Source organism: Meleagris gallopavo, chromosome 15 (genome assembly GCF_905368555.1).
Source record: "Meleagris gallopavo chromosome 15, MGAL_WU_HG_1.1, whole genome shotgun sequence".
NCBI lineage: Eukaryota > Metazoa > Chordata > Aves > Galliformes > Phasianidae > Meleagris > Meleagris gallopavo.
This window is the reverse complement of record NC_139418.1, coordinates 4,498,628-4,513,474: the sequence shown is the minus strand read 5'-3', so window position 1 is coordinate 4,513,474 and position 14,847 is coordinate 4,498,628. Positions and strand designations below refer to the sequence as shown.

Below are 14,847 nucleotides of genomic sequence, written 5' to 3'. Positions count from 1 at the left end.
TTATTACAGTAAATTGGATAGGCACTATGCCTGATTAAACATATTCCCATGTACGTATTTACTTTGAAGCCTAAAGCCGTTCCAAAGTTCACTTTGCTTGATTAAGATCTGTAGAGATCTCATAAAGTCAGTAGCGTCAAACTGCATCCATCCTCAGGTTTGATAGATTTGAAGGTCCTCAGAGACCTTCAGCTAATGTTTTGGTGTCGTAAGGTGTTCTTTTGTTAGCTAATCAGGAGCACGACCCAAGTCCTCTGCAGTTTGTTAGGACACGGCTTCTCACTTTGTGCTCTGAGCTGCTGGAACGGCTCTGTGCAGTGACAAAGCTGCTGCGTGCTGCTTGGTTTCACAGCTCTGAACAAATGATTGTTGTGTAAAGTAAAGCCTAATTGATATATGTTTCTAATGTTCTGCAACCTCTGTAGTGGGTAATACTTCATCGGTGAGTAAGACGTGGAAAAAGGTACTACACCCAACTGAAATTCCTGGAAACAGGCCGAGAACAGTAACATAAGTTACTGTTTTATTTGTGCTCTGATGGTAAATAGCCTTCGGAACAAACTCACACTGTGGTAATTTTCTCTTCAGCCTTTCTAAGATAATTAATAATATGAACAGAAGATGGAAAAATTCAATTTCCTTGATATATATTTATTGCATACTGAGGTATGTGAGCTGTTAGGACACGCAATTTTTTCAGCGTTGCAAAGAAGGAGCAAATTGCACAAAACTCTAGCAAATTGTCCTTTAGGTGTTCATTGTACTGATCTAAGATATTTTTTTTACTTGTGTTACTGGAATTCCTAGTTTTTTATTTTTAATCATGTTAAGTCCTCTTCTCCTTTTTTTTTTTTTTTGTTTTGTTTTGTTTTGCTTTTTGTCTGATGCAAATGTCATGACAGTGTGTTGTTTTGCATTTCCAGGTCACTCAGTTACTGTGTTCTCACATAGAGAAGGGTCCTAGCAAACAGGCCCAATATAACCAAAAACCCTGCCTATCTCAGTGTTTTAGCAGTCGTGTCAAATGTAGGTGCAGGGCAACAAAAGCACAGTTGGTGCTTCTGAGGAAGAGAAACAGAAAAGTGAAACCAACAGAAAAATGGAAAAGAAATGCTCCATTTGTAAGCAGAAAGGCTTAAGTATTTGTTCAGAATTAAGGTCTGTACCAGTGAGGCTAGGGGAGGAACAGAGCTATCTGTAGCCTGAGAGTAAATATTTTTAATATAAAGTAAGCATTGCTTAAAGAGTCCTTCCAAGTTAACATTTCTCTTAAGTAAGGATTAAATGCTGTGGATATTTTTTAGAGGTGAAATGGTGAAGACAACTTCCGTAGCAGATAGATCAAAATCAACTTTTCAGATGTATTTAAATATTATGGCATCTGGCCATATGTGGAGGATTGTTCTTCAGCATGTAGGCAGTTAAAAATGAAACAGAAAAAATGTTCATCTGAAAACATTCTTATTTCTTCAGCTTTTATTGGTTACTTGTGCATTTGATACATACAAAAATTGGGAAACAATGATATTATTCATGAGGCTTATATAAAAGATGCAAAATGGATACCTAGGCCTTCAGAATTAGATATGTTTATAAAATACATTTTATGTATTGAAACATTCATCTTCTATCCTGATCTGCCAAAACAACTCAGCATGCACAAACGCTCACATAACTCAGAACGTGTTGTTCATGTATTTTAATTTGTTTTACATATGTTACCTTCATGAGAGAATATTGCATCTGTGTGCTGCACGCTTATTTCATTCCTTTATGTTTGTGCATATTTGAACCCCATATATTCCATCTCGAATAATAATATGAGATACATTTGCTTTAATATTCAAATATCCATTATTTTTTTTCACTTAACTGTACTTTGAGAAGCACAGAGTGTATGTTGTCAAAGCTTTTTCCATTCTGAACTACCCCAGAATGCTTCTTGAAAAATTCTCTTTTTTTCAGCACTTCCTTTAGATTTTCCTTTGGGACAGCTGAAATATTTGGAGTCTGTAGTCCAAAACCGTGCAGTTGGAATCCATGCAATTAATACTTCAGGAAAATCAGCTCAAATTATAACACACTTGTCAATATAGTTCTTTCCATCCTGTAGGGATTCCAGAATTCTATACTAAACTAAGGGATAGCTGCTTGTAGAGCATACTAATTTCTGAGTAGTAATGAAGGAAAATGTGTACTTATACTAAGGCTCATATTTATTCCTCTGACAGAGACAACCTGCACATTTATACAGGAACTGCATTTGCATACCTGAAAAGTTAATTGCTAAATCATAAATTCTATACAGACATCAATATCTGATGAACAGCAAGTAATTATAACGTAATAATGCCTGAGAAAAAAATGGCATATGCTGCCCTGAGAATTATGAATAATAAATCTCTACAATGGAAAGATTCATAGATAATCCAGGTTGGAAGGGATATCAGGAGGTCATCTAGTCCAGCCTCTTCCTCAAATGGCATTATAGGATTAGTTCACAGCAGACCTTACCCAGGCCCATAGTTTTTAAGGCAGATAGCCTACAACCTCCTTCACTGTCTATTAGACAGGTGCTGTAGCTAAGCATCTACAGAGGCACACCAAGCAATGCAAGTAGTATACAATATTTGCTTTCTCTCACTGTAGTGCCTTTCTTGTGTATGCACATACATGTGCATATGTACCCTTCCCTCTGTCATGGTTTCATGGGTTTTTCGTTGGTACGGTACATCATAACATCATGCAGTCCATGTCCAAATGTAAGCAGGATTAGAAATATTCTTGTAAACTACTCTTAAGTAGTACTAGCATGAGAGAAGCAGTTCTGTTTGGTCACTAAGTGCTGGCTGGGCTTAATAGTGCACTTTGGTTCATTTCTAATCCTCCTCTGTACAGTTGTAAAGCTATTTGTATATTCTAGGTGTTATGGTGAAAGAAATTCAATTTGTATTTGGAACTGAAAGTGGATATATGATTTTTCTATATGTAGGTTCTTATATAAAGAGTGAAGGAATTTATTTCATAATTTTGAGTTGGCAGCTTAAGATCTCTACCTCCTACACAGATAAGATGAGCTTTTGTCAGCTTAGCAGAGCTCTCAACCCCAGTTTCCATCCCTGTACCTTAGGCATTTTAAATATCCTGAGCCTACCAGATAAGAAGTAAGGCCTTGGACGTGGTTTTAAATTTCTTTAAGAAGCCACTGGTGAGAGAATTAAAATAATATTTGATGTGCCTGGTCTTGTTAAGAGGAAATGCTTCAGCATTCAACTAGCTGAATTTGGTGTAAGCCCATATATATTGTGTTGCTGTAATCAAGGCAGGTATAAAGGAGGTCAAATTCTTGTTATGAAATGGAGTGTTACAGTCCCTCAGAAGTGATTGATAGCACAGCTCTTACACGCCCTGTGTGTAGAATTTCTGAAGTGTATCAACGTATTCTGAAGGTAATGACTGAACTGAGAACTGTGTCTTCCTTGGAAATGCAAAATTGTGTTAGATCTGAAACATTAGCTTAGTTTAGTAGGAATGTGTAAAAACGTTTGGAAACTGAAAAGTTGATACCAGTGGTATATGGCTAGAATGGTGACATCCAAGATTTTCTTGTATGTTGAATGGTCAGACTAATGCCAGACTAATGAAAGGAGATCTCAGCATCTGAGTAATCCATTGCCATCCAGACAGAAGCACTGGTTATCTGTGACCCTGTCAGGATGCAGGAAGAGCTGTAAAACCACCACAGCATTTTATAAACACCTTTTACCACAATCTGTTATTTTTACGATGCTTGCTAGTCAGTTAACACATAGGAATAGCTGAAGGCACATCCTTGTCTGAAGAGCTACCAGTGTGGTCATTTTTAAGTATTATATTAAGGGCCGAGGTACAGCAGACTGCTGTGAACACTGAGGCTGTACTTTAGCTGATTGAAATCCATGTCATTCTTTTGGATTTGTCAGAGTTTTGCCAGTATGGAGCAATTATGTCCTAGCCCTCAGCTCGAACAGTTGAGAAGGATGAAGAGTCAATCCAGTCAGTGAAGGATTCAATCCCTCATAAGATTTAATGGCTACTTTAATTACATGATAGTCTGACAGTTTTTCTCAGGCAGATACACTTCTCCATATTTGCAGTATTCCTGTAACAGGCCTGGTCTGTTGTAGCAGCTTTCTTGTCCCTCCCAGCTCACCATTTGGTGGTTTTGTTGTTCTCACTGTTTCTCTCTGTGCATTTCTTCAAAAGGCACTGGAGTTTGTTTGCTTGCCTTGTTATCACTTTGTGCTGTGCCATCATCGTTTGCACTATACAAGAAATAATTTTATTGTTATCAAAACTGATGTAAGAGACCTAGATTCAGGTGTAAGTGTGTGAGCACAGCAGAGGACAAGGTTTCCTACTTAATTACAAACATCCTGGAGTTTTAATTCTACATCAAGCCTGAAGAATTACTTTAATGTAGTTACATTTCATATCTCACCAGAAATTGTCTGATTTAACCTCATTTGGCACTTAAATTCCCTGCAATTTGCTGCAACAAATGACAACATTGCTTCAAGTTTATTCTGAGAGGTAAAGCCAGTGATTGTGAGTCTCATTTAAAATTTCAAGCAGAAGAAATGCTGGATGGCATTTCTGTCTTGAGAAAAGCTAGCCAGGGACAATGTGATCTCCCCTGCTGACTCATCGAGGCATTCAGAGAGAAAAATTGGATCTGCATCACTGGAGGGTTTTCAGTCAAATGAGAGAGCTGGGAGTACAGAGCCTTGGTAGTAGTAAGCAGTCCTGCCTTTTTCAGGGCTGATCTTGCACTTTTTATGTCAACAGTGTCATAGATTTTAAATGTTTGAAATGAAGGCCTACCTCAGTATAACTTTCTAATGCATACTGGGGTTTTAGAAGTTTCTATCTGAGCAGCTGAAGTTTAGGACTTACCTCCAGTGTTCTACAGGCTGTGTTCCCAGCATCATCCAGTTGTGTTCCCATTTGGATGAACATGGTGCAGTAGCATCTCCACTGGCAAGCTTAGTCGGTTGGGAGTGCAGAATGGAGTAAGAGCTCCTTTGTTACTTTCCACAGGCTTTTGGTGAAATCTGTATAAAGGAGCACAAAATGAGAAAAACCTGTAAACTCACGGCTCGTTTTTCTTCAGGGCTCAAATATTACACATGCTTCAGTAAGCTGAGTATGATTTTGAGTTCAGACTTTTTTATTATCTATTAAAGATAGCAATATTACACATTTGTGTTATTTCCTAACTGAAGCAAAAAAAAAAAAAAAAAAAAAATAGATCACTGTGCTGGATTTATAAATCTCAGCTAAGTGAAACTGAGTATTTGAAACCTAATGTCTGGCACGTCCTAGTCAGTATCACTTGTCCTTTTGCTAGGTACAGTTTCATTTAAGCATCACGTTGCATGTTTTTTCTTGGCCTATCGCTGGGACATGGTGAGGGTAGGATGGCTGAAGATAACTGGAAAAGAACACAACTTTGTGCACCACTGTAGATCAGGTTTTCTAAGTCTCGTATATTTATATGTAAAAGTATACTTTGCCAAAACATTTATTCGTAAAAGTTCCATGACCTGTACAAATACATCATTGCCACATATTTAAAATAATTTTTAAAATGTAAGTACTAAAAAAGTTGAAATGTATAAAAACTGTACAAATACGTGGCTGCCACATACTTGAAATAGAAAGCAAATTAGACTGTGTGCAGGGAAGTTGAGTAGCAATTACTGTGTGAATCCGGACTTTTACAAATGAATGACTCAAATTCCCTGCCATTGCACTGTGATTAATGTAGGGATTTTAGTTATTACGTTTTAATTAGGTTATCCGTTCTTTTAAATATGAGGTCAACGTTTTGCTTGTTGCTCTTCAATTGACTGAATTTACACATCCTGTCAGTTTTGTCACTTTATCATTACAGTGCCAATAAACTATTCATATTGATGTTATTTTAGAGATAAACCCAGCTTGAAAAGGATTCTTTCTCTAGAAACAATATTATGTTTTACAAAGGATGATACCAGCCCTTCTACCCTGCATCAGAAACATTAATACAATAAAAGATTATGGTTTTGGTACTGGTTTTATGAATGCAATTTCATACCAAGTTATATTCTAAATGGATTCTGTTACAGTAAGATTAATTTGAAAGACCTCTCTATCTTAAGTACAAATTTTACTGCATATTTATGTATCTTTTTATTGGATATATGAAGATGAATTGAATATGAATTTTGTCTGAAAAGTGTGCACTGCATGATTTGAATATGCTGCTAGAGTCTCATTTTAGTCCAGAATCTCAGCAAATAATCTGCTCAGGCTATAGACAAAATTACGCACCTGTTCTGTAGCTTTTGGGCTGCAGCAGTGTCTTTCCACACGCCCATGTGTTCTGTGTAACTACCTGGTTTATGCTGGTGCATTTGAGGTACTGCCTTCAAGTGGCCACTGACAAAGCCACCATGCGCAGAGCTGTTTCTGTGCAGAGCACGGAGCACCCTCTGTGTTGTGGTTAGCATTCCTGGGGCATGCAGCCGCACCCATGCCTCCCTGCCCACAGTCAGGTGCTGGGGGAGCCGTGAGGGCAGGATCCTCTGAGCACCCCACACTTGCATGGGGCCGATCTGGTTGCAGCAGGGCACTTGGCCTCTTAGCATCGCAGGAGCTTCTCCATCTTGGAACTGTTCGGTTTGCCTTCAGTGCAGACTCCATTCTTTCTGAAACTCAGTGTATTCCTAGTCCAAATTCTTGGGTTCACTGAAACTGTTTGTGTGTACTCAAGATTCAGAGCAGACCTGGATTTTTTTGTTATTCATCTGTCTGGCTTCCTCAAGCCCCACAGCAGTGAAGCACAAATGCGTTGCCCTCTCTTCCCTGCCCAGCTGTTAGTTTGGGTGTGGTTGCTCCAAAATTCAGTGGTAGTTGGAGAACTCCTTCCATACGTGCCAGGAGACCTCATGGGGATCTTCCCCCTGAAAGTAGTGGGAGCCCTTGTGCCTGAGACAGAGTGAAGTTGGATCAAAAAGAATAATACTTACATCTCAAATTTTTGTGATCCGTATTGCAATGTGAAATTCCCTCTATCCTTGTTTTTTATTTCTCTTCAGAAACATGCCAATGACTTCTCTCAAGGCTTGCTTTTTAGTACCAGTGGTTCCCCTTTTTGTGAGGATGCGCATCTTTTTCTCTCATTTTCCTGTTCTGCCTGGAAACCAAGGTGTTCTCCAAGTTACTGCCTTCACAAGCAAAATAAATAACATAGATATGTACTAAGTTGATGCAATTTTAAAGGAAATTTTGTTATACATTTCCCAGAAACCTTACTTAGCATTGTAATTGCTCTGTAAGTGTTGGCATGGAAGAAATCATGATTCAGAGTTATTGAAACTTACTTATTGACTTTCCAGTTTTTTCATCCTTTTCAATTAAAAAAAAAAAAAAATTGTAGCTGGCCCATTCTTCTTTACTTGTAACTCAGCTGGGCAGTGCAGTCAGGCTTCTTGTTACACTGAAAGGCTTGGTTAGTTCTTAACAGCTTGCCAATCTGTGAGACTGTCCTGCTTTGAAGACCTGAGCTGGTCCTCTCCAGGCTCTGGAGACTGTTCTGGAACAGTCCAAACTCAATCAGAGGAGCTTCACTTCTCACTCAACCAATAGTAAATTGTGTTGGCATGTGTTGAGTTACATATTTTGGATTTGAGCTTACTTTTGTTGAAATATAATGATGTAGAAAGGAACTTGTGTGCTCCTACCATAATGCTACATGTCATTTTTATTTTATGTCCTTTCTTTGGCTTGAACTGAGCGCCATAGGTTTTGGAATTGAAGGATTAAAAATAACAATAGCAAAATAAAAGCTGTGGATTTTTTTCAGTGTTGCTAGGTACCTCATTATGTGTACCTCATTCATTATTTGCTAGATAGCCGTAGGTCAGCAGCAACACACTGAAGGAATGAACAGGAAAGTATGAAAACAGTGATAGACCTCTAAAATACAAATTAAATTGTTATCATTACTGCTTTTTTCTAATTTCTCTGTATTCTGCAGGTACTGTCTCAGAGTAACTTCATTAACTGCAGGTCTGTATTTAACAACTATAACCAGGAGGAGGATTTAACTGAAATTTAAGTGTTTCCCTTAGGAAGTGATGTAATGGATACTGTGTGACAGAGAACCTTGGGCTGAGCACCACAGTCCTCACTGCAATGAGGCATCTATACCCACAGGACTACCTGGTGCAGCATCCATGCAAGTCAGTGGAAAGACTCCATTGCCTGCCAAAGGGTTTTGGATAAAGACGTAGAAAATGGAGTTAGACAAAGATAAATGAGAGGTGTTATATTCCAGACTAATAGCTGTACTGTATGTGCACTAAATGGGGAGAGGTACAAGCAACCCATTCCCTCCATTAGTTATCAGTTAGAGGAGACATCCATGCCTGATAGCTTTCAGACAAAAGGAATCAGATGTAGCCTCTTGATTTACATGTAATTTTCTGTGTACAAACTGGGTAGAGAGTAAAATCGTGTCAACTACTGTATGTGATTATTAGGTGCAAGGGAACATTTTTACCTTTTTCCTCTCTCTGCTGTTTCTCATTTTCCTTGCCATGTTGCCCTTTCTTTCACTTCAAGTGATTGGCCCCTCTGTGAGTTCTGGTGGTTATAACCAGATTGAAGATTTAGATGCAAAACACAAACTACCTGAATGGCATGTCATTGTACTTTGATTTGTTTGAAGTGTTTGTTTTGGAGCTTTGAATTAGTTTATGCAAAAGAAAACCTGTATGTGCCTGAGTAGCTGTGTACGTGTGTAATTGTGTACCTGGGGTTTGTCACTATTAGTGGAATGGAAAGGAACTTAATGTGGAATTTATCCGAAACTGGATTCAGATTTTTCATGCACTGCTTAGGTACTGGAAATTCATTTGCTGAGTTCAACAATGAATTAATCACCTTACAGTTTAGACCCAGAATAGTTTTACCGTAGATAAAACCTATGAGTACTGTCTCATAAATACATTAAGCACTATCACTCTTGAAAACAAGGACTGTCCATATTGATTTTGTATGACTATTCATAATGATTCTGTGAACTTTCTTGTAAGTTCAGCTTTCCGTAAATCTCATAGGTCTCAAAAATATGAAGTTATAGAAGCAGATAAAGCTGACATAGGCCTGCTGGAACCAGTGGACTTAATTTTGCTTACAGTGAACTCAGTAAGAGCAGGGCTTGTTGTTTTCTGGGGTCACTATATTTTTCTCACTCCTCAGTTGTTAATATGAACAACAGTAACACTTTAATTTCTATTTTTATAGCATCTTCTAGGCCCCATCATGGACTGTAGCAATGTGGTGCTTTACAAACAGATAACAAAGTCTAGTATTCAATACGTTGTGTCTTCTGGATTGCAAGGGCTTTCAGACAGCACTTTCTTTTCTTGTTATGTATAACTAGAGGTCTTGAACCTTTTTGACTCTTCTTCTATAGTGAATATTAAGGAATAGCTTAAATGAAATAATTCTTCATATGCATTTGATCAGAGTTTAAAGTTGAGAAAACATAACCAAAGTGTTTTCTCCGTGTGTTCTTATTTCTTAGCGTTTTGTGTAACAGCATCTTGTTCTTCTACTGCATTGTGTATGTAGCATCCATGGTGGATTCCTTTCCTCTTACTGATAAGCACAGTCAAGAGACACAAATAAAATTCACTCTTAGGACAAGAATATCAACTGTTTTCAAAGTTTAGATTCAGAGATATAAGAGCTTTCATCTCTCCCTTTCCTTTCCCAGTGTCTTCCAGCATTCACTTGACACGAATGCTGGATGCTTTTTCTGCGGAGTGGAGAATAGATTTTAGTGTTTTGATTTTGAAATCTTCTCTTACTGTGATACTCCCTCACGATGCTAGTCACGTATTCCTGACAGTACATTGAAAATAGCACTGAATTTTATCTTGCCATTTTAATTCAAAATGCATATGTTGCTGTACATACACTCACCAGTCTCAGAGACCAGAGGGAGCCTGAAAGGGAAGGAGCTGCCTCAGTGCTTGGCCTCCTGCCGCAGCAGTGTGTGCAGGGCTGTGCAGGCACAGCTGGAAGAGTGAGACACATGAACTGCTGTTGCCCATACAGTGACTGCTCTGTGAATAAATAGCTTGTCAATCTGGCACTTTAAACAAGCACTTTCTTCTTTTTTAAGCTAGCTTTTTGACATTTTCCATTAAGCATACTGTAATAGAAAAGATGAGTAGAATTTTTCTACACCTTAGGAATAGCAACCTGTCTGCTTAGCATGGAGGACCCTCTCTGTGCAATGACTGAGAGCTTTATGCTGTGCTGAATTACTTCTCAAGGTTAGATTCCAATCTTGCTCGCTGCTGTACCTGCCTTGCTCTCTGAGACTGCCTTTCTCTGTGAGTAGAGCCATAAGGCAGCCAGGAGGTAGCACGCTTTTTGGTGTGAGCTGCAGCTGCACAGTGAAACCGTGTTGTACCAAAGCACTCAGTGCTACCGTGTGCTGACTGCAGCGTGTTTCCAGCAAAGGTCACACGCCCAGCAGTGAGTGTTGCAGCTGGGGCTCCTCAGGTAGGGGCTCTGCTGCCTTGTCTGCTCTCAGAATGCACCGAAGTGCATCAAGGCATGTTAGCCATGTGCAAACACTGTGTGTGCAGGGAACTCTAGGTCTGCACCGGTCCCTATGCACGTGGGCACATAGGAATTACAAAATACAGATTGTCAGACTTCAAATGAAAGTGCACTGCCTAAATAGAAAGTTTTTTAAAAAGAAAACTTTCTATTTAAATAGTAACTTATAATGGGACTCTTTTGTCTATTTAGTTAATGGGTCATTAGAATAAATTTTGGCCTAACAGATCTAAGACTTGTGTAAATATTTGCTTGAATAAAGACGCGCATATACAAACAAGCATGGTGCGTGTGCATAAATGCACATGAGCATGCAAAATAGTTCAACTCTTCTCCCTTGCTTAAAGCTGTTTTGAAAGTCAACACATTCATTAATTGTTGTCAAAATACTTAGATCATATTGTAGTCTGCTACTGCTTTTCTTTTTTTATTCTTCTGATATTTGGGTTACTCAAGCACAAAGTCTGTCTTTGGAAGCCCGTTAAATAAACTACAGAGGTAGCATAGTGTTTCCTAGCAACATCATGTCTGTAACAGTGATTTCTGCTTTCCTCTTCAAGCTAAAAGCAAAGTCATGTCCATTAATCCCCAGCTGCACATAAACTTCTCAGAGATTTTGCTAGCTCCCTACTGTTCGTGTTTTCATCTTGCTCATATGATGCAAAGTAAACTGCTCCTGTGATTTAATTCTCTTCAGTGCTTCAGTACAAAGCCAACCTTGTGTGTATATTCACAATTACTGTTTGTTTTTCATTTAAAACGAATAATTTTTTCTCCAGTATGATGCCTCCCCTCAGACATTTATCATTTTGGTCATTCAAACAACCTGACAAGCCAAAGAGATAAAATAAGTGCCTTGAAAATATATTATCTGGGTTGAAAAACAAGTGCATTTTCATACCTAGGGTATGTAATGCCAAAATAACCTTTCATTTAAGTGAAGGGAGAACTGTATTTTTTGTTCACAGTAACAGCATTGAAAACTCTTAGGATTTGTTTCTGTCTGTTGACAGCTTTCTCTGTAGAATGAACTGAATGATCTTGACCGTGTTCACAGAGATCTGGTGTCTTGCTTGGAGACATTTGGTAGAGATGGAGCTGCTGTGCCAGTGCTACCAGTGGTATAGGTTTGAGCACCAAGCAGGACATGTGGAAACTTTGGTTGCTGTTATCTATAGACAGTCTTCTCCATGAGACAGCTGAGGTTTCCATCCTAAAAATTTAATTACTTACTCTGAATTTCTCAGGAGCCCAATAAGGTAAAGTAAGAGTGAATGTTTACCTCTAGTGATACCAGTGGTGAACAGCAGGGATGCAAGGCAGCTTGCTTTCCCACAAGGGAACTCCCACAGCACTGTATAAACCAGTTTGGGGTCAGAAGAACTCCTCTCTAGCATCACCTGATCATAGCAAAGGCTACTAGGAGTAGGAAGAGACCCAAATTCAGAGCTCTGACTTTTTGAACAGGCTGGCAGAAATGCACTTGTAGAAGGTTCCGTAAGCCATAGCAGGCTAAATGACTGATTTCTGGAAGGCTGCTCAACCTCTCAGCACTAGCTATGTAAGTTTGACAGTTGTTCTTGTTCCTGGTCACCTGCAGAAGCCATGGGTTGCAAAGGTGACTTGGTCTTTCTTCAGGGCTGCATATCTGAAGTGTTGCTGCTCAGACAAAGAGAACACAGTTATTTGCTTTTAGGATGTTCCCCAGTGCTGCTTTCTTTGCTTGTGCCTGATGAAAAGAGCGAGGGCTGCCCATTAGTTCCTCATTGCCCCTAAAATGCCTGGGGAAGGGAATGGACCACTTCATAGTCGCAGCTTGGGGTCACAGTGGCAAATGCAAAGGACTATTCCAGCTAGACAGTGAGAGTCTGTAGGAGGTCCCTTCAGTGACCCGTCACTGGTACTGAAAAGAAAATGGAGAGTATGAAGCTTTGTGAGCTGTTTTGAGATGAAATTCACTGCCCAAGACGAAAAGCAATGAGAGACATGTTATGTGGTGGCTGTATCTCCTAACTAGATGTGAGAGCTTGAATGATTGGGTTCCAATATCTATTGTCAGAGTGGCAACACAGCCTTCTCCTCCCACTCAGACTAATTAGAAGGGATAGGAGAGGTCCACTGCAGGACTATCAAATCTTCTTTCACATCCGTAGACTTGTGTGGATTCGATGTGGTGTTCTGGAAGGTTATCAAGACCTCATTATCTTACAGGCTGGAATTTGATTTTCTTGCCCTTCATTCCAAAGAGATGCTTGGTAATATACAGAGGCATCTCCTGAGAATAATTTAGTTGCAGGAAAAATAAAGAGCAGTCAAGTTGTTCTCTTGCCTGTAGACATTCTGTTGGAGCCTATAAGCACCTCAGCAAGTGAATGTTTTTGTTCGCCATTTAATTTTTGCTGGACAGTAAGGCACATAATTAAAGACATGTATCTCTTCTAGCTTGTCTTTCAGAAAGCATGGCAGGTTGCATCATACTGTTCAGTAAACTCAGTGTTAAATAGGTCCTTTTAAGTGATTGTTAAAAGAGGAAAATATTTTCAATATCGTTTACTGAAACTCTGTATAGAGAAAGCTCTTGAGAATTATGCAGTGCACAGTATAAATGGCACCTGAGCACTGATGTGCTTGTTTCAGAAGACATTCCCCCTCTCATATGTGTACGCAAACACACAGAAGGAGAAAAAACACGATCTTGCCAGCAGACTGCTGTTTCTATCTACTGCTTTTAACTCCAGATGGGAACATTTACAGCACTCTTACAACATAGATGCTGTTAGGGCTCATTTTCCCATCAGGCTTGAGCTAAGTCCCCACTTCTCCAGGCTTGCCCCTTTCCTTCCTTCCTTCTCCACACTGCAGTCATGGCACTGGAGCAGGGCAAGTGTTTGTCCCACCAGCAAGAGCAAGACTTTCTGTATGCACAGTAATACTGTCAGCAGTGTGAGTGTGAGTGTGAATAAGCCTGTCTTGTACTTACCTGTCTCATTTCTTCCCCCAGATGGCTGCCCTGACTTGTGCAACGGCAATGGGAGGTGCACACTGGGCCAGAACAGCTGGCAGTGTGTTTGCCAGACCGGCTGGAGAGGGCCTGGATGCAACGTTGCCATGGAAACCTCCTGTGCCGATAACAAGGATAACGAGGGAGGTGAGCAGAAGTCTTCCAATTCCCCATCCCTAAAGAGCAGAGGGTTATCCATACTTTCTTCGTGAGTCATTTTACTTCAGAAAGAGTTTGGCTGTCATTATCATCAAGTGTTGTTGTTTCCTTCCTTTTGAAACAAACAAGGCTGAGCGCTGTGGCCTCACAGAGTGCAGTTCTGTTAGAGTCTCACTCAGCCCGTGGCGTTTCATGGGTGCTGAGTACAGACCGCTGGGACAGAACTTCTTCCTGCAGGCTCCTGGCACACGGGCATTGCAGAACAGCTTACTGTGCCTGTGTGCACAAGCATAGCAGCTGATTTAGCAGGATAGTTAGGAACATTTCTGTAGCTCTGTGCTAGAGGCCAGGGTCATACTCTTGTGTGCACAGCCCATGTAAGTCATTGTAGCGTGCTGTCATATTTCACAGCTCATACGCCAGAGCTGAGTGAGTTGTGCTGAGCGGTCATATATGGTAAGGTTCTGAGATCCCCATTCGAATTTCTCTCCTTTATCAGGCATACCTCTATTAAATACAGAACTTATTATGTATTTGCCTACAAAGATCACTTTAGTTTATCTCTTTTTGTAGAGCCTTCCACTTTGTAGTCGATTATACTGACCTGAAAGCAGTTTTGAGAAGTTGTGTTATTTAAATGAGGCTGCTTGGTAAGCTATCTCCTTCACCTCAAACAGCTTTTTGTATGTCTTGTTACACTGTCTATAGTAAGTCACCATAGATTCTTTTCCACTTGATTCTGCTCACCATTAAAAATCAAACATGAGACACAGCTTTTTTCCTTGGGACTCTTTCGCTTTTCTTTGACCAACAATTAAAGAGTGCATCTCTTGTTTGCTGATTAATAAATGTTTTATTTGTGATATTTCTTAAAATATCACGGATAAACATTTGACTTATTTTAATGATCGCTTCTAAGGTAAATTTGTGTTTTAATTGTATATAAAATTTCACTGTGTAGAAATGGTTCAAAACTCCCAAACTGAGGCGGCATGATTTTAACCACACCTGGATATCAGCTG

At 39.6% G+C, this 14,847-nt stretch overlaps 1 protein-coding gene across 10 annotated transcripts in view; it reads left to right on the top strand.

The window, feature by feature from the left end:
- TENM2 (teneurin transmembrane protein 2) overlaps positions 1–14,847 on the top strand; it is a 1,471,143-nt gene that overhangs the window by 1,410,876 nt on the left and 45,420 nt on the right. For all 10 annotated transcript variants that reach the window (XM_085236695.1, XM_085236691.1, XM_085236690.1 and 7 more), the window contains one exon: positions 13,667–13,813. In XM_085236695.1, coding sequence (XP_085092821.1) covers positions 13,667–13,813 — 147 coding nt within the window. The remainder of the gene's footprint in view (positions 1–13,666; positions 13,814–14,847) is intronic.